The sequence below is a fragment of the Lutjanus erythropterus genome, chromosome 10, assembly GCF_056507025.1.
Source record: "Lutjanus erythropterus isolate fLutEry1 chromosome 10, fLutEry1.hap2, whole genome shotgun sequence".
NCBI classification, from domain to species: Eukaryota; Metazoa; Chordata; class Actinopteri; order Lutjaniformes; family Lutjanidae; genus Lutjanus; species Lutjanus erythropterus.
In genome coordinates this window covers 15,211,968-15,231,032 of record NC_139326.1, presented here as the reverse complement: position 1 = coordinate 15,231,032, position 19,065 = coordinate 15,211,968, and the positions used below count along the sequence as shown (strand labels likewise).

Below are 19,065 nucleotides of genomic sequence, written 5' to 3'. Positions count from 1 at the left end.
TCAGCGGTGCTAACATTACAGGTTAGCCAAAGAGAACACCAGTGATGTTTACATCACACAGTAACAAGCATGAGTCTCTCATCCATGAGTAGATGCACGATTCCTTCTGTGCTGTCATACAGTTAGTGGGTGTATTTAGGTAGAAATTATTTTTTCTCACATGTAGTTTCATTGTATTTGAGAGTTCAAAAGTTGAATAAATAAGCAATACAATCATTACTTAGTTCAGTACAGCTGCTATGGAGTGACTTGGTTAATGTTAAATAAATATTACTGTAACTGACATTTCTGAACCAGTTCACTGACTTTGTGACCCCACTTGTGTCACTCTTTCAGCTTGGGATTTTAGCTAAATGCTAAACATAGTGGTAGTAGTAGCAGCTTACATTACATGCATTACATTGGTCTTTTTACTAGGATTTTAATGGAATCAAGCTGCCTCTAAATTCACCTTGCATTCAGCCTGAACACACCTTTGTACGACTAATTTCAAAATTATTAAGTTATTTATGTTGTAATGACTGGTTAGAAAATGTCCTTAAGGTAGATAGCAATCATTTGGATGAGAAAACAACATTTCAACTTTCAAACATACTATATCTACAAAAAAAGACCAACTTTTGCTCATAATGTGTTGTTTATGGGATGAAATCTGTATAAAATATAACATTCTCAAAAAAGTTCAACATAAAAGTAAATAAAATAAGTAAAAATATTTGGATAAGAATTCAGTGACTTTGAAGAATTCCAGAGTGACTACAACACTGCTTTTAAGCAACTCTGAACAAATTTTTAACAAAAATAAAGTTTTTGTTTTGCCTTTTTTTTAAAGGTCATGTGCTCTCCCTTTATGCTTCTAACAGTCACAGCATGACAAGAGCTTGGAATCTTAAAACCTCTCCTTCCTGTACCAGACTAAATCACTCTGGTCCTCAGACCCACGCCTTTTAGCAACAGCTCTTTTATCCAAACTATTTTATAAAACAGTATCATACACTACTCAGAAAGCTAATGGAAATTTCAGTACTCTGTCACTGATTAGGGTCTACAAAGTTCATGTATTGATTGGATAAAATAACTTAAAATTACTGCACTGACTATACAGTAGCAAGCTTTAGATTTTTATCTGTATCTATTATATTCTGTATCTATCTTTAGCTATTTAAAGTAAAATAATATACATTTATCTCTGGGAAATGAGGGTTGGGGGGCTCAGTGATAGCATTTCCAAAGGGTAATTAGTTCTGCAACAGTTGGCGAGATACATTTCAAGTGTCAGCGTTTTCACAGAACAGCGTCAAGTGAGGGAGTCCTGGTCTGACCAGCTGCCTTTTGTTTTTTCCCAAAGTTATTGTTCAAACGTCTCGCTTATGTTCACAGGCAATATTCAAAGCACAGGCTGATCAGTCTCCCATCAAAGAACCGCGCCAACACATCCCCACACAAACAGGGACGCTGGCTTCTTCACATTCAAATGGTACGGTGTAAATAAGAGGACATTTTTTAAGTTAAATAAAGCTTTTCAGACAAACACGTAACCTGTACAGACATCCACACATGAAGAGACCATGAGGTAACACTGACAAAATGGTCTACACAGTTGACAGACATAAGAAATGGCAAGACAATGTTGTGAAAATATACAATGCTTGATGTACAACAGTTACATTCATTCAAAACAAAAAAGAAGAAGAAGACATGGAAAAATCTACATTTGTACTCACACATGTGTCTTTTTTAAAGTCCAGGATGGTGTGATCAGTCGAAAAGTTACAAGCAAGATACATCCAGGAAATAAATCAAATATTATGAAGGGATCGAGTCAATAGTTAAAGACAAAAAAGATAAAGGAAAAATCTCCTGTATGGTTCAAATCAAACCAAGGAAAACATGAGTCCCGACTGCTTTGAGAAGCTGGACAGTCAACTTATCTGTACACACACATGCCAACATTCCATGAAAATACACACAGCACGGGCAGTTTTCATCACTGGGCTGGCTTTTGGATTCAGTGCATTCTTTAAGGAGGTGGGTTACTTATGTAGAGTTATGGCGGCTGTTTTTGTTTAGTTTTGTTTTGTTTTTTTTAATAGTTGCTCATTGTTTTGCTGTTTTGTGTCCCTAACTCATTTGACATACTCAGCTGACTTCCAGAAGTGCCCTGGGTGGGAAAGGCGACGGTTCCGTTTTGGCAACTTTTCCAGTAAATCTACCAGCTTGGAGAAGCTGGGCCGCTCTTCCTGCTTGTACGCCCAGCACAGAAGCAGAATGTCCTGGAAAAGACAGAAAAGACTTTTTAGATTTTGCATTTAAACATCTTGTATCAGAGAGAGTGTTGTCACCATACCAGAATTTGGACTTTGATACCAATACCAGGTTTAGCATCAACAGAACATCCAAAAGGGATATTAACAAAGACACAAGGGTCCGAGACAGATGCATGTTCATATTGTGAAAACAACTGGGAGATACTGACGACTTGGCCTGATGGCCAACACAATAAGCAATTGCAGCAGCGGCTGTGAAAAACAGTATGGTCTGGTATCATTTAAGTTGAATAGATCATAAACATATAATAGAATCTAGACTCTGCATTGCCGCTCAGCCTTGCTTCCAATTCTTCCAAGTTGCCATTTGTGGTACTGAAGCAGAAAATGATCCTGTGGCCCAAAAAGCATTTTCCCCCATAAGCCACCAAGAGGCATCTCTCAAACTGTTGATGGGACACTTTGAACTGCAAACAAGGTCAATTATGACAAACTCTACAATGAATTTTTAATCCACAAAGGTTTTATATTTGTAAAACTTTTCTAGAGCAGAGAAAAGCTATTTGAAAATCTGTGACATCATCACAATGTCAAGCGAGACCATCAGAAAAAAACATCACTGTGCACATTTAGTTCATTGCACACTGTGGAAGTAAACCTGGAAGCTAGACAACTTTTGTGGCTTATGTGCCAGGTGATCCATTCTCCTTGAACTGAATGGGTGTCATCTTTGTCTCTGGTGTCTACTTCATATAATATGACTATAGGATTGACTCAAGCGACTCATCACAGCCTTGACAACGTGTGACCTGCAAAACTTTGCTGCTACTTCAGAGACACTGGAGAGAGGACAGGGGAAGTGAGTGGAACAAGAGTTTAGCAAGGTGGACAGGTGCAGTTGTCATGATTTTCCCTTATGGGGGACCCACAGAGTCAGACTGCAAACATCTGATCTAAAAGACTAACTCTGATCTGACACCCTTTGTTAAGCCAGAGGTTCTCAAACTGTGGGGCGTAGAGCCACTGCAGGTGAGGAATGGAGGTCTCAGGGAAAATATCTAAGTTTGAATGAGTATGATTTATGTAGAGAAAATAAAAAACAAGAGTTTGCTCAAGCTGTTGTGCTGACCTTTATTCTACTGAAATTTAACTGCTTCCCCTATCATTGTTAATGGTTGATAATTTAAAAAAAAAAATGTGTGTGACCTTTTTCTGGTTTCTGAAGTGGAACGAGCCAGAAATAGTTTGAGAATATTTTTCTTACTTTAATCCTCCACAGCTTTCTTCAAAACATCTGTCTTAGTTAAATATTTAATCACAAATTTAGCCAATAAAAATACCTTTCCACGCATCATACAACGACCAGGGTCACTGAAATGCATTCATGCAAACTTACATGATGGTGACTGCAAAGTTTAAGTTTACGTCTAAGTCAATTCAGCTTATGAGTATTCTTCTCAAAACTTTCTTTGTTTCTAGGTATGGTCTTGAGATCCACTTTAAGAGCTCTTCTGTGAATCCAGCCCCAGATTGCTTATTGTCTCCATCATGCACAGTTAATTTATCAAAGTTTCTAAAACGTGTCGGAGAAAAATGAGTTCTGGATTCAATGAGTGCTTGAAGACGAAAAATATGCAGCAAGTTTGAAAAACAGAGTGACTCATGAACTGTGACAAATTAAAAAGAAAAACTTACTGATATCTCCTTCCCCATGCCGGTTTGGGCAAGGTTGGGTTTCATCCCGCTGCCGATCTGCCATATGATCACCTCTGCTGGCTGACTCTTGTAAGGCCACTCACGTGCATGTAACTCGTACCAGATGGTGCTGTGACGACAGAGAGAGAGGATGGAGCGGGTCACTGCTGTGGACTGTCTGGTCAGGAGAACAATACTACTGTCTTCAACACACCTCTAGAAGAAAGTGTTAACATTACGGGCAATAATACGTTCTTTATAAGTCAGTATGCCAACATTTCATCAGACGCTTGTTAGAAATTCCCAGAGGATAATAAGGGACACATTACAACCAAAGTGTACTGTAAACTGGTATATGTATTATTTCCCACTGTTAGACCCTTATTAGACTTTATTAGAGGGTATTTTTGAACTCTTTACAGCAGAACTGTACTGTAAACTACAGTAAAATCACACATAGTTTTTGTCTAATTCGATATAAAGTCTTGCTTGTTATGTCTTGTAAGTGTACTGTAAATTAAAGTGTGATGAAATTGTTTTGACAAGCTGTCTGAGGAATGTACAGCTGTGGAAACTTGTATTGTGTGGATTAATTTAAGTTTTGAAAGAAGAACAATTGCATCCAGAAGTTAAGAAACAGCACATTTTTAATTACTGCTCATGCAAATTTAGCATTCGCCACCCTCCCTGTGCAAATAAGCAGCTATTTTCATTCTGCTCCTGCATGTCATGTTAGTATAAAAATAGCTCTTTGCCAGGAGAAGGGGAAAAAAATGACGGCTGATGGTTGATGAATATGTAAAACAGCCACGGGGGTCACCTCTAGGTAACACAAGGGCTAACAAAGCAGCTGGACATTGTGCGCCAGCGTGGCACTCTTCTTCCCTTTAGAATGATATGGCGATTAAACCTCCATATGGGGGGCCATCTGAAAATGCAATTGTGCTAGGAGTCAACAGAGCAGAGTCCACCCCCACAAATGAATCTGTAATGGCAGCAGAGGAAGAACAGGAGCCTTGGGGATTTCAAATGAACTCAGCACAAAGAGGGAGGACACCTTGGCTTGACAAGCCAGAGTGACGTTCAGAAAAGTAATCTGTAAAGGAGTAAGTGAGATGATCTGGGTAAAAGTTAGTCAAATACCACATATTTTTAACTAAAGAGATTCAAGGTAAACTGGTTAGATTAAGGGCAGTTTCTCTAAAAGGTAAAAACACTACAACAGCTTAAATGCAAGACAGAGAAGTTTTGCTTTGGCACGACACCCCGTCCCTTTTTGCTCCAAGTGATGAAATAGAGAGTGAAGAAGAGTGTTCATGTGGACAGGTGGGCCATGTAATACTCTAAACATGATTAAGCTATTCATAAAGTCATCTTAAGTGCACGTGTTAGTGATGTGCAGATGGACTCTGAGGTCATCCAAATTTGCATGTACGTATATATCATACACCCGCCACCCACCCATCCCTATAGGCTATATTACCCTTTAAATTATGTCGAGCAGAGCAAGGTGATTTGTTTATTGTGTGTTATATTGATATATGAGCCTTTTCTTTAACAATTTTCTTTAACTATTAGAGAGGCTTCTTTCTGTTTAATTTCAGTAATGTCGCTGCAGCAAATATCGTGGCACACTTAAGCAGCAAAACTCTTACTGAAATAACTTGAACTTGTTGTTACTTGACAGGACAGAGTAAACTCTCTAGTAGAAACAGAATTAAACAATTAGTGCAGGAAGTTGCCCCGCTGACTCCTGTGCGTAAATGCACACACAGCATCTCTCTTATTGGGGAAGCACGCACTGTTTCACACCCTCAGACCCATGATATCAATAACATCAATAATCACCAACCATGTATTTTTATGTTTCCTTTGGTTGTGTATTATGTATTAAAGTAATTATTTGACTTTTTTTGGAAAATACACTTATGTGCTTTCTTGCGTTCGTGACGCTGGTAGATGAGATACCGCTCTCGTCTGTGTATGTTAAATATGAAGATACAGCCAGCAGTCTGTCAGCTTAGCTTAACATAAAGACTGAAAACAGGTAGCATTGTCTTAAGGTAACATTATCCACCTACCAGCATCTCTAAAGCTCACAAAATTAACATGTTATATCTCATTTGTTTAATATGTATAGAAACTATAGTGTCCGATGGTTGACTGACGGTCTCACAGTGATAACAGGTCTCCACTTACTCCTCCATGCCAAGAAATAGTGCAACACATAACCCCCAAACAGACCGTAATTTGTCTTTTTCACATCTTTTGTTTTTGTACAATTAAATGCTGGTGACTGTTGCTTGAAAGCTTTTACCTGGGATTACCTAGGATTTTACCTGAATCAGACTATCTATAATGATCTGGCTCATAACTTTGACAGATCCTCTTTATGAATGTATCTGCAAGTTTGATCTACAAGCTCACACATTCTTCTGTCAATCATTTTCCCCAGATGAATGTTTAAAGACTGAAAGCTTGGCTTGGTGCACAGTCCATCTTTCTTAAGCACTGTCATGAGTGTATTGATCCTCTCAAACGTAAATGAATCTATTGTGTGCTTGATTATTGTGTCACCACCTGTTAAAGAAATACTTTTGCAAATGACATCACCACTGAATGGGCTGCAATACAGAGAGACAGCTTCATGGAAACATAAAGGCCATCAGAATTAACAATAATCCATATGACATTAAAGACTCTCAGTCGTCTATGAATGCTATAAAGTGGCCAGAAATTGAGTTTCCTGAGAAATATGTGCATAATATTTCAACTCTGTGGAAGGCCACTAAAGAAAGCTTAAGGGAAAATTAGAGCCTACACCCTTTAAGCAGATTTTGTCAGTTGACAATCAATCAAGATGGAGTAGCTACTGAGTTCAGAGGGAATCCAAGGTATAATTTTGCTCAAAAATACAACATACCTGACAGCAAATACATATCTAAGTTTTGCCACCAGGTTCTTAATCATTAGATCAAATTAAAGTCATGCATTTGACCGTTTTCTCTTTAGAAACTATATGAAAATTACTGGGATCGGGAGGGAGTTGGTCATTAGTGTTCACTTTTTTAAGAAGCTGGGCTCTCTCTGGCATTATTAATATTTTCTTTAGGCCCTACTAGAGATGAAAGACCAAGAAAACTTCTGATGATGAATATTAGGAACAAAATTATAACAGCTATTAATATTATCGTGGTATTGTTAAAATGTGCTGAAAATGTTCAAAAAGTACTGATGCACTCACTGAAAACATTTTACCAAGATTTAAATTAAAAAATTCTCTCAAAGATTTGAAATGTTTTTGATGCAAAACAAAACCCATGTTGCATGCTGTGCCCGTGTGTGCTAACATTGGTTGAGTCAAAGCACAGTAATCAAACACTGTTACAGTAAAATTGTAAATTTTAAAATGAAAATTACAATGTAATAGATATTATTGTTCACTCATCAATAACTGTATAATTCATTGTGAAACCGATTATCATTTTATCACTCGGCTCTAACCAAAGATGTGGAGACATGTCTGTGACTTTAACTCCAGCCACACCTTTGAGGTTTGTGAACAATCTTAATTTGACTTGGTGGTGCATGAACATCAAAGAAACGACGAGTTGAATGTCATCAGCTATGTTGCTGGCTTGCTTTACTAGATTGGAGTTTGCTGAAGATTTTTAAAAGGTGAGTGTGTGTTTGTTTGTTTGGCACACTTTTTTTTGCATAGAGACATGCATAGAGTTTCTATGCATGTCCCCAGCTGTGCTTTGAGGAGTGACGGTGGTTTTTTGGTCTTCTCCCTGGTATGTCATTAGCTTTTTATCTGTGGGATGTCTTCTTTGTTTATGACTAACTCTGTAGAGGACGTTTACTGACTGACATCAGGTGATTCAGTAGTGCATTCTCCCTCCTGCCTGTCAACGCATGGAGATTTGCGTTTTTTTTTTTCCCCCTCTCTGCTCCTTGCTGCTGTTACAGTGCACAGCCTTCGTCTGTAGTTTCTCAGAGCAGTAGGCTTTATTTGTTCCCAGACTTCATCCTATCATGGAGAATGATTTTCTACTGTGCTGCACAACTGGAGCACATATGAGGCTGTGTGATACATCTTTACGCATGATGCTGCGGCTGGGTAGAGCGCCATACTGAATTGCAATATCCTGCTTGAAGTGGTCATATACCATACCACTAATCAATGGTGATACTGTATGATAATAGATAAAGGAGTGACAATAATACAATGCATGTTATTGTCATGCACTCTGCTGGAGCTTCTTAGTTGCACCCTCCTGCTGCTCCTCCTGCTCACACCCCTCTGCTCATCCTCCAGTCCAGACCCAATTGCACTGCCCCTGCATTGACTGTCAGCCAATCTGTGACCAGCCTGCTCAGCCACCACACACCTGTTTCTTATCTGCTCATCCCCCCTCAGTATTTATACCAGTCAGTTTCCCACTGTTGTTTGCCAGATCGTTGCCGTGCTAATGCCTGCTTCGTGTCCCGCCTCTTTTTCGGTTTTGCCTAATGGATTTATTACCTGTGCCTGTTTACCTGGTTTGTGTTTTTGCCTGACGCCTCTGTACCTCTGCCTGATCACTTTGATTTCTGGTTTTGACTCTTGCTACGGACTGTACTCTGCTCTACTGGGAAGAATCAGTAAAATTTCAGTTTTTGCCTTATTCCTGCCTCTGCCTTGTGATTCTGCGTGTGGATTCTCTCTGGTGTTTGACAGTTATAAATTCCTTAGATATAACTATGCAATGTCGTAAGCAGACCGAATACCATGCGGCAGATTATTGGATGCTCATTACAAGAGACTTGAGACTTGACTTGGACTTGCCCTCAAAGACTTGCGATATGACTTGGAAACAAACACTTGTAAGCGTCATGGCCCTGCAATTCACTACTGACAAAATACTGCATCCAGTCTTTAATTTAAAACCACAAGCTGTCAATGTCACTTTTTGACACATTTACATTTTTGATGCATTTTTAATTTCGAGTAGTTCTGCTTTTTGTTTTTATAAGTTATACAGTTAGGCACTGCTGTAAGATGGCTCCTTGTCAGCAGTCTGTAAAAAATGAATACCTGTTGTCTTTATTTGCAGTCATTTGTGAAACATCTTTTTTTTTTTTATCTTTGAATGTTTAAATTTGCCACTTAGGAGATTTTTATACATACATTATATTGTAATGTCCTTTTCCTTAGACGTTACGTTGGTGAGGGCTGAATTGCAATCACGCAAACTCTATTCCCAGCAGCTGAGACTTTCACCTGGGAAACACTCACCAGATGTTTGGCAGCTTCCATGAAATGAAGTTTAGCACACATTCAATCAGAAACACAGCATCATTTGTAAGTCTTTGATCCACTTCTCCTGCCTGTTCAATTAGTTGACGTCTCTTGGCTCCTCAACATTGAGCCATTTTACCCTCTTCCTAGAGAAATCCAGTCAGTTCAAAAGTAACTTTCTCGTGGTTTGCATGGTTTGATCGGCTAAGCTTCCTTCTTTTGCACCCACGTGGGGGAACCAATCACAAACCAGTGTGCTGTTTATCTGCTTCAATCATCTTCTCCAGTATCTTGCTGTTTTCCTAATGCCAATGCTTATTTGTGCTCAGTTCCTCCCCTTGTACTATTATAACCAAGGGTCTATTCATAAAGGATATGTGCAAAGTCGGGGTTCTTCACTGTTCCTGAGAGTATAAGATCTTCTAAATAATCAGGTTTATGGGAGCAAGTGGAGTCCATGTCAAAATCAGATATTTTTTAAGCAATTAAGTTTTAAAATTGTTAATCCTGCTCTCATTAAATGGTTGTAAGTTGGATATCAAAAGTCTGAAAATAACGGAAGCAAAATTGTCGTTTAAAATATCACGTTGTTACATTAACTTTGTCTCTGTACAGTACGCAGTGAAAATCTGTATCTATAATGAGATCTGAAAACCTGTTAATGAGAGTTTTAGGACTTTGCTCTGTAAAAGTGAGCAGGAATTTACTGAATTCACACACACACATATTTTAGTTGTGTAAACCTTCTCTGTCAACAGTGGGCTATGAATGTCCAACATCAGGCTCAGGTGTTATCTGGACAAACAAACAAACAGGAGGGCATCAGGTAAGAGGACACTTACCCAAAAGCAAAGACATCTGACTGTTTGGAGAAGGGAAGCTTGTCCTCCTCCGTGTCTGGAGAGAGCTGCTGGATGATTTCAGGGGCCAGGTGACACAGCCAGCCGTTGGGGATCCTCAGTTTGTCTTCTCTCCGGCTGCAGAACGAGGAAACAAGGAATCTGCTGTATCATGCTGCCAAGCCATTAAATATTAAATATCTTACACTGCTGCATTTTAATTACAGTACATTGTAGTTGCAATTATCCCTAATAAGATTAGTGGATGACGTTGCTTTTCAATTACTGTTTCAGAGAAGTGTGATTGCTTTAAGCTTTGCATTTGCATCACTCGCATATTGTTGCAATTTGCAACATCACATCTGTACTTAAACCATTACAACATGTCTGTTTATTTAATAAAGGCACTTATAGGTGATAACAACACACTTCACAAAGTCACATTGCAAGATGGGTCTAATAAAGTCTTAATTACAATCTCTATTCTGCTCAAATGTAACATGAAAAAGATGCAAGCAACGACTTTAACATAAACGCACTTAAGTAAATGTATTAAAGTAATTAACTCATACTATGTGTAGTAAACAACACAAAGCCATGGCCTTTATGCAAGAACATCAAAAACCTCAAAAGAGGAGGAGAGGCTGGCCCCGGTCACAGCCAATGAAAAAAGACAGCTACAACAAATGCTGAGACATCTACCATGAGCAGGTCAACCTGTGTTTAAGTCAAATGTTTGAATGATTCCTTTAAAGGATAGTTTTATTGTAATAACCTCGGTCTCATTGTCATACTGTAGTTTTCATGCCTGTCAGTTATGATGGGTTTAATCGTGTCACCGCATCTCAGCAGGTATGTTGTTGGTCAACATGTTATCATAATTGATGGTCAGAACTATAAAAAGTGTTGCTGATTGTTGTATGTCAGTGAGCCAGTGTGACCATTCACTTGTACTCAACGTTTTAAATGATCAACAAAGTGATATAAATATTTCAAAGCAAAGCTTAGCATAAAGTCTGGTAGCCTGGCTCTTTCCAAAGGTATCCAAATCTGTCTACGAGCACCTCCAAAGCTGATAAATAAATAGAAATAGAAAATGGTTAGCTTTACTGTCAGACTTTATAGTCTTAAGTCAATGTTCTCATAGTGATGACGCCAGCAGACTGTTTCCCCATTTCCAGTCTTTATGCTAAGCTAAGATAATCGACTCCTGGCTCAAACTGAATTGTTAATGCACAGATATGAGAGTGGTATTGATCTCTTTATCTAAATCTAGGCAAGAAAGAAAAATGTCTGTTTCTCATAATGTTGAATTATTACTTTAAATTAGTTGCTTTTAAAGGAAAAAAAAAGTTGAATTTTCATTTGAGCGTCCAATCAGTGTTAATGTTAAATGTAGTTCCTCTGTGTGTGATACTGACCAAGATAACTGAGTACTCCTGCTCGCAGAGCCATGCAGTAGTACCTACTTGTACCAGGATGCATTGCAAGCGAGCCTCCCACACCCATGTTGCTTTGTTATCAGCACCTGAGTTTTTAGCTAATACTTTGTTGGATAGAGCATAGCATGAGGTTACAAAAATACTAATTTAGCACACCTCCTGGCTACCCAGAACCAGAAACTAGAAATCTAAGCTGCGACAGTCTGTAGAACAGATTTTGCAGCGGGAGAACTCAGCTTTCTCAGTCAGGGTATCATTAAATAACTTCAATCTTGCAAACAGTTTTGCAATCTTATGATTTATAAAATTTAAGACTGACTCAGCTACTTAATCTGCTAATTACATATTGGGGGAAAAAAATCACTGTTAATATAATCCTGCTGTGCCTGCAGATGTACTGTAGGTGCACTCAGATGGCTCACTGTGCTGCTCTCACTGGTCTGTCTCCGAAACACTTTCACTATTTACACTTAACTGTTTTCTGGAGGGTTGATGAAAGTCTCTGCCTCATGAGATTAATCTTGATTACTGGTTCGCTCAGCCACAACAGGACAAATGACAGAAAATATTCTCTTTGTTAGTGGAGCAAGAATCAATTCAAAGAATTCTGACCATGTCTGTGATTCACTGTTTTCTTTGTATAACATTGCTGTTGGTACTGTCAGTTTTACCCAACCACTGCTGAATTTCTGTGCTCATCCTTGACCCAGCCACTCTCTTATTTTCTTTCTCTTGCAGAGCACAAACGGTGGTAAAGAGAGGTGTCTTTACCACCATTTGTGCTCTGCAGTGCAGAAGTGTTAATTACAGTAAAGATGAACTGAAGGCAGTTTTCACTTGATTTACACCAACTTAAGGTAAATCTCTTTCATTACCCATAATTCATGTTGTTTCCTGTCAGAAATGTTGCAAATTATCCCTGATGTTGGTCTATTTATTTAAAAATACATTGAAAAGTGAGAACCAGTAACCAGAGCAAATATGCATCTGAGCAGAAAAGCTGACAGAAGATTAAAACTATGGTAAAAATAACTGAAGAGAAGTAAGTTTGTAAGAGTCTGTATTACTTAAAGTATAAAGTGTGCTGGCCTTTTCCCCTGTTTTCTGTTTTTTAATGATAATTGAACGGTCTTAAATGAAATGTTGTGCTTACTTACTAAACGTCTTAAAATAAATCAAAATAAATAAAGCTGACTGTTGTCAAAGTATATAATTACTGACACACTATGTTTTTATGAATATTTAGATTATTCATTTCCATTCAATGTTTTGTTGTCCCTGCACCATGTGTGTCAATACTGATACAATAATTTCAATCTGTCTCCGAGACAAATGCCTGTACTGAACATGCTGAAAAAAGAGCTCCTGTCTCTAATGTGTATTGAACATAATTACCTGCCAGCCTGCAAAACCCCAGATATGGTGAAGAGTCCGAAGTCGGTGATGACGACTTTGCCGTTGTCATAAAACACGTTCTTGGACTTCATGTCTTTGTGTAAGATCCCCTTAGCGTGGAGGTAGCCCATCCCCTGAGGACGGAGAGGGAGAGAGATGTGACTTCCCTGTAATATGATGTGTGCTGCAGAAGTGTTCTGGGAAATCAGTGTTGAGTTGTTTTACCTTGACCATCTCTTGTGCGATCTGTCTGGTCTTGTTAACGTCCAGGACAACCTTGGCATCCCGCACCACAGAATAAAGTGTCCGGCCTTTACACAAGCTGAGAGAGAGAAAAAGACAAGGACAGGATTTCAACTTACTGTGTTGAGTCATGCGATAATTTTATCAACTTCAAAATATTTGACAACACTGGTCTGCTTTTACAATCATGTACTGTTGGGATAATCCAAGCTACATTCGAGTAATTATTTTTTCATCAAAGTGCTGCTGTTTTCTGACAGTATCTGAACTATAACTGAACTATAACTTCAATTTTATCTTATTTTATCCTCTATTTTTTTACTCTTTTTAATTCTTATATCTTGGTAATCATATCGGTCAGAGGTTAAACTGTATTGTTATTATTTTAAATAATTAAGAGATAGTGTAGCCACCATAAATTCTTCATATCTCCTATTTCTAGTTACAGCAAGGCGACTGGTGTTTTTACAGTCTGTATAACATGACATGAACATGGCATAACGAATGGCAGTAATGCAGCCATGACACATGCATTATTTTTCCTAGTGGGAGCGTGGATTGTGGACTGGAACCTGTTTTGCAATATATTCTCTCTTTTATGTGATTTGGTTATTGGTATCATGCTCAGATACAAAATATGACCACTTTTTCTGCATTTTCTCCTATACGTGTACCGTATCTTGAGTGTAATTCATTTGCCAAAAGAGACAGTTTAGTTTAAGATTAATTTGACTGATTGCATTATTTATTTATTTATTTATTTTTATGACATTCTATCGATATGACAATATCAATGTTGTGAATTCTTTTGGCCACAATAATCGTGTAGTGAAAATCTGATATTGTGACAGCCATGACTTCAGAGTAAACTTTAAGTGTGAAAGCATCTATAGTTGGAACACTGCCACAGTATTCAGTGTTTTAGCCTTTGAAATACTCTCTTTTTAAATCACGAGAGAGCCTTTATCTTCTCAGACTGCACTTTGCTGCACTCGCTTCTTCAACCAGTCATCTTTTAATGTTTCTTTGCCACTTTTAACCAAAACAGGGGTAACCCTGAAGTTCAGATGTGTGTGACCGTGTCAGCGAGTTATTGCAGTTTGAGATGTTGGAGGATAAAATGTCATCATTCTGAACTGAACCGTGCGCCCACTCGGTGCCAGGGCGAAGCTGCGGTGCATGGAGGTGGTGTCATATTTCTGGAGGGGTGCCATCACAACGGCGTATTAATAGACAGTTCTACAACCACCCCCTGCTTCACACCTGAAGCCCCCAACCCCGACTGTGCCACGCAGGTGACCAACAAAGGACCTGAAGCCAACGGTTCATGCATATTCATTCCAAACGTTGACCTGACAGCAGCTGCATTTTTAGCAGCTCTCTTCCCTCTGGCTCTTTTCAACACAAAAATGGTGTATGAGGGTCTCTTCATCCAATGAACCTTTTTAGAGGAGAGAGTTCTTCAAGAATTGTTAAAATCCTTGAAGAACTCTTTCATCAGTTTGTCACAAGTTTTTTGTACCATAATATAAAAAAGCTTTCAGTAGAACCACGTTGGTGGTTTCTAGATAAAACCTTTGAAAAAATAAAAAGGTTCTTAGAAGAACATTGTGAGCGTGTTCTGTATTTCTAAGAGGGTCGGCCTTCCATCATAAATCGTTCCCTTCAAAATTAATGCGAAAATAAAACATTTGCACATTTAGAATTAGGAACATCGGAATCACCACAGTAAAAGCAAATCATGCAATCAATACAAAGCCAAAGAAACTTTTATGGTTCTAGTTAGCACCTTTATTTCTACGAGTCTAAGAAGACGGTGGCAGCATTTCATAGTACTCAGCTTATGAAAAGCTAATGAGGCCACCTCAACGCGCTGAAAGTCACCTATGTACTTTGAAAAGCAGTAATTATGCCATATGCAAAGATAAAAAACCCAGTGGGAACATCACAGATGACCCTGTGTTCTGTACGCTCACCCAAATTGATCCCCAGTTGCTTAAGACACGCAACGATTGAAAAGAAAGATAGAATCAATATTTATGTTTCCACTAATGCAACCTGAAAGCCCTCATCCTAATAAACCAATAAACCACACTTAGGCTTAATGTTACAGTCTTGTCATGTTGCAGTTTGGTCTGCAGCCAGAGCACGATAAAGGTTTCATGTTTTAGTTCCCTTTTCTTCTAAAACTGCAACAGGAGAGGCACAGAGAGAGTACTGGTGGAAAACAGAGCCACCTGTTGTACTGACATTTGCTATTATTCTCAGCAATCAGCAGTGAGGATTTTATCTGTCAGCTCCCCTGCGTTCACGACAACTTCAGCTGGCATCAACTGCAATCACGAATCTCAATCAATCAGTCAATCAGCCAGTCAATTTGCTGTTTAAAAGATGTTTACAGCCACAGTGAATGTGATGGGAAAGGAGTCAAATTTTAACATTTAGCTTTGTTTTCTGAAGCATTTGTTAAATCGTGAATCCAGCACAGAAATCACCTCTTTTCCGCCTTTCTTTCTTAATGGGGAAGGATAGAAAAACAATTCATTTCTTATGTTAGAGAAATAACAAAAGGGTAAATTATTTCTTTTTTTAGTGAGACATCCTTCTTTGTTCACAGCCTATGTTGACGGCAGCGGGAGAGTGGCAAATATCTGAACAATTTGCTTTTGAACATTGCTAATTATGCTAATTAATTAAACAAGAGAGTATTCTAGCGATGGTCTTTAACAAGAACACAAATGAGAAAATACTTGCATTAAAAATATGTGAACACTAATCCGTGAAATAATTAAAGTTGTTCAGTAAGTTCACTCCAGCTGTGTGCTCAACTGTACTGTTGTCAAGATAAATGCAGCAGGGGATGTGGGTGTGGGTGGTTCATCCATTCAATAACAGTAGCAGCATGTTCTAATCACACCCTCTGCACGCTTCATTGTCATCTGGACTAAACTAGTCTCAGAGGCAGGCAGATCCGCGGCTGATCTAAAATGCATCCTAGGGGGACAAGGACCAACTCTGGAGTCCAAACAGTCAGAGACAAATCAGAGTTCAGGAGCAGAGCGAAACGCTATTTTTCGGGGCTTGAATGTCAACATATTAACAGTATATACAACTTTTTTGTTTATTCTACACATTTTTCATCGTCTTTCTCTCAATTTGGAATACCAGATTACCTATTCGGGAAATCTTTGCTAAGATTTTGACAGTGACGTAGCTATTATATGCAAAAATATTTGTTATTTTTTCAATAGATGCATACTTACATACAACAAAGTTTACCGTGATCGCCTCCATGCCTAAACATTTTTGCACCGTTAGGCCTTATCCTCACTTACAACGTAACGCACACCTGCAAATAATATTATACAAAAGTACATTTCTTTATCTTCTTCAGTTTGTATAAAATAACTGAATATGGTTATTTGGGATGACAGTTATATTGTCATCAGCATGATAATTTTGAGATTACAGTGTTGTTTACTTTATATACTTTATTCATATAGCATATATACATATATGTATGTAAATATTCAGTGTAAATATCCAAGTAAATCCAATAAAATAACTATATTTATATCCTTTAATAAAACCCCAGAACATGGTACACTAGATTCCACATCCACATATGATTATTTTCATAGTCTCTCTTTCCAAGTACAGGAAACAGGAAATGAGAGAACTGATCAAGGTACCAAGCCTGCTGGAACACAGAGCAAAAAGGAGCGGGAGTAAGTAAGGGTCAATTCCATACTATATCACCAGATTTTGGATATGTGGTATATTCATGCTTGAAAACTGGAAATGTATGCTTAAAATGTCAGCATGCATATGAAAGTACACTTGATTTTTGAATATATTGTTGATGTAATTAGAATGGGAAATGGAGGTGCTAAAAATTTGCATTTAGCACACAAAACTGTTAGAAAAATGGTTAATGTTTTTTTCCAGGAAACTGTAGAAGCACTCTAGACACTTAACTCTAAGATGACAACACAACATCTGTAGAGTTGATTTTTTCAGCTTTCTGTACAACACAATCTGTTACATCTTTATCCTTACCTGGTGATGATGGCCAGGTGTGGCGGGCTCATGCAGGCGCCCATAAACAACACCACATTCTCGTGGCGAGTGTTGCGGTAGGCCATCACCTCACGCTTGAAGGCCTTGAGCTGGTCCTCGTTGTCACGCTCGATGTCGATCAGGCGGATGGCCACCTCGCCGTGCCAGCGTCCGTGGAAAACTTTGCCGAAGCGCCCCTTCCCGATCATCTCCCCGATCTCCAGCTGCTCAAACGGTATGTCCCACTCCTGCAGGAAGATGCTGGTCTGGCTGGCCTTGCGTGGAAAGTTGCGAGCCGACAGGAGCGACAGGTTCATCTCCTCAAACTCGTCACCGGAGTCCTCGTCGTTGCCCTCCTCATTCTGCGATAAGGCAAAATTTAAAGGTTCATTGGTAGCTGTAAACCTGCATTTCACAGATATGCAAGTATGGCGATGCCCTTACACAACACAAAGAGGTGGTGTTAAAGTATTCTACTGAGATGCAAAATGCTTATTGTCTGACAGATACCAGTCAGCAGCGGGAGGGTGACAATCTGCTAAAACCTCCTCCAAACTAAATAGGAATTTCATTGGCAAGATACATACATAGCTGTTTAACTGATGACGGGCTGCACACAATGATTCTATCTTTATTTCTGAGTTTTAATTTAATGGACGTCATCAATAAATATGTAGTCATAATATTTTGTTAATGTGCTCTGATATATAAAACACACATACTTATATCTTGCATATATATAAATCAGTATCTGATTTTTCTCAAGTTGTGTGTATTTGAAATACAGACTGCTGTTTAGGCCCTTACTGAAAAAATGGAAAGTTATGAAAAGGAAAAACAGCCAGAAGGAGAAACTGGCTGATTTAGTCTGATTTGATTTTAAATATAATGTACTGCAGGAGTGTAAATGACCTATTCGAAGATGCCTGCTGGAATATTATTCAAGGCAATCTGCATCACATTTTCTCAAAATATATCATTGTTACAGGAGCAGCGATGACGATCAGTGAAGCTGAGTTTTTTTCCTTCTTTTGACGCATAACTTACCTGGAGGCTCCTCTGAGAGCTCAGCTAAATTATGCTAAATGAGAGAACAACGCAAATGACTGTGGCGAGTGATGGTGAGAGCTGTGCTTTGTCTTCATTAGGACTCACAAGAAATTTCGCACTGATATTACTGACAAAACTGTGGAGAAGTAACTGTAACGGGATTAATGAAAAGCTTATACATTCAAAAGCATCGCAAAGGTCACACAGAGAGGTCAAGCCAAGGACTCACATCTGATGTAGGTTCAACTTCGATTTGAAGTAAAGGGTTGCCCTCGTTCCTAAAAGGAAAAAGAAAAGATGCAGAAATAAAATGTTCAGTTGTGTACAATGTGGAACGTGCCTCCACTCTGCTCTGTTAGGCAGAAACTTGGACCCCATACAGAAAACATATGAACATCTTGGAGGCCTTCCACATGCGATGCCTTCAAAAGATCCTTGACCTGTCTTAGGAAGATCGCAACATCTAGTCTCCCTTGCCCAACCTGTGGAGTGACATCATTGAAGGCAACAGACAGCTAAGATGGATCTTGTTCAGTGTAGATATTTTTATTAGTGACTGATTGTCATTAACTTGTGAATTAAGGATCAACATTTATGCAGCAAAACCAGAGATATCGTCCTTTTTTTTTAATTCCATGCATTCTTTTTCTTTGTCAAAACCTGGTTGTGTCTAGAAGAGAACCTTAGATTTGCAAGATTTGCAAAACTCTTGTGGGATTTGAGCTGTTTCTTTACTGTGCATGTCTTTCCTCTGTTGGCACATCCCAAGTCTGTTATTGTACTTCACCATA

General features: G+C 38.6%; 1 protein-coding gene across 1 annotated transcript in view; it reads right to left on the bottom strand.

Moving 5' to 3' along the window:
* Positions 1 to 958: 958 nt before the first annotated feature.
* ksr2 (kinase suppressor of ras 2) overlaps positions 959 to 19,065 on the bottom strand; it is a 121,468-nt gene continuing 103,361 nt past the window's right edge. The window contains exons 14-20 of the mRNA XM_084728368.1: positions 18,504 to 18,552; positions 17,225 to 17,586; positions 13,148 to 13,244; positions 12,923 to 13,056; positions 10,089 to 10,223; positions 3,963 to 4,092; positions 959 to 2,273 (exon numbers count right to left, since the gene is read on the bottom strand). Of these exons, the coding sequence (XP_084584494.1) occupies positions 2,127 to 2,273; positions 3,963 to 4,092; positions 10,089 to 10,223; positions 12,923 to 13,056; positions 13,148 to 13,244; positions 17,225 to 17,586; positions 18,504 to 18,552 (1,054 nt within the window). The 3' untranslated portion in view covers positions 959 to 2,126. The remainder of the gene's footprint in view (positions 2,274 to 3,962; positions 4,093 to 10,088; positions 10,224 to 12,922; positions 13,057 to 13,147; positions 13,245 to 17,224; positions 17,587 to 18,503; positions 18,553 to 19,065) is intronic.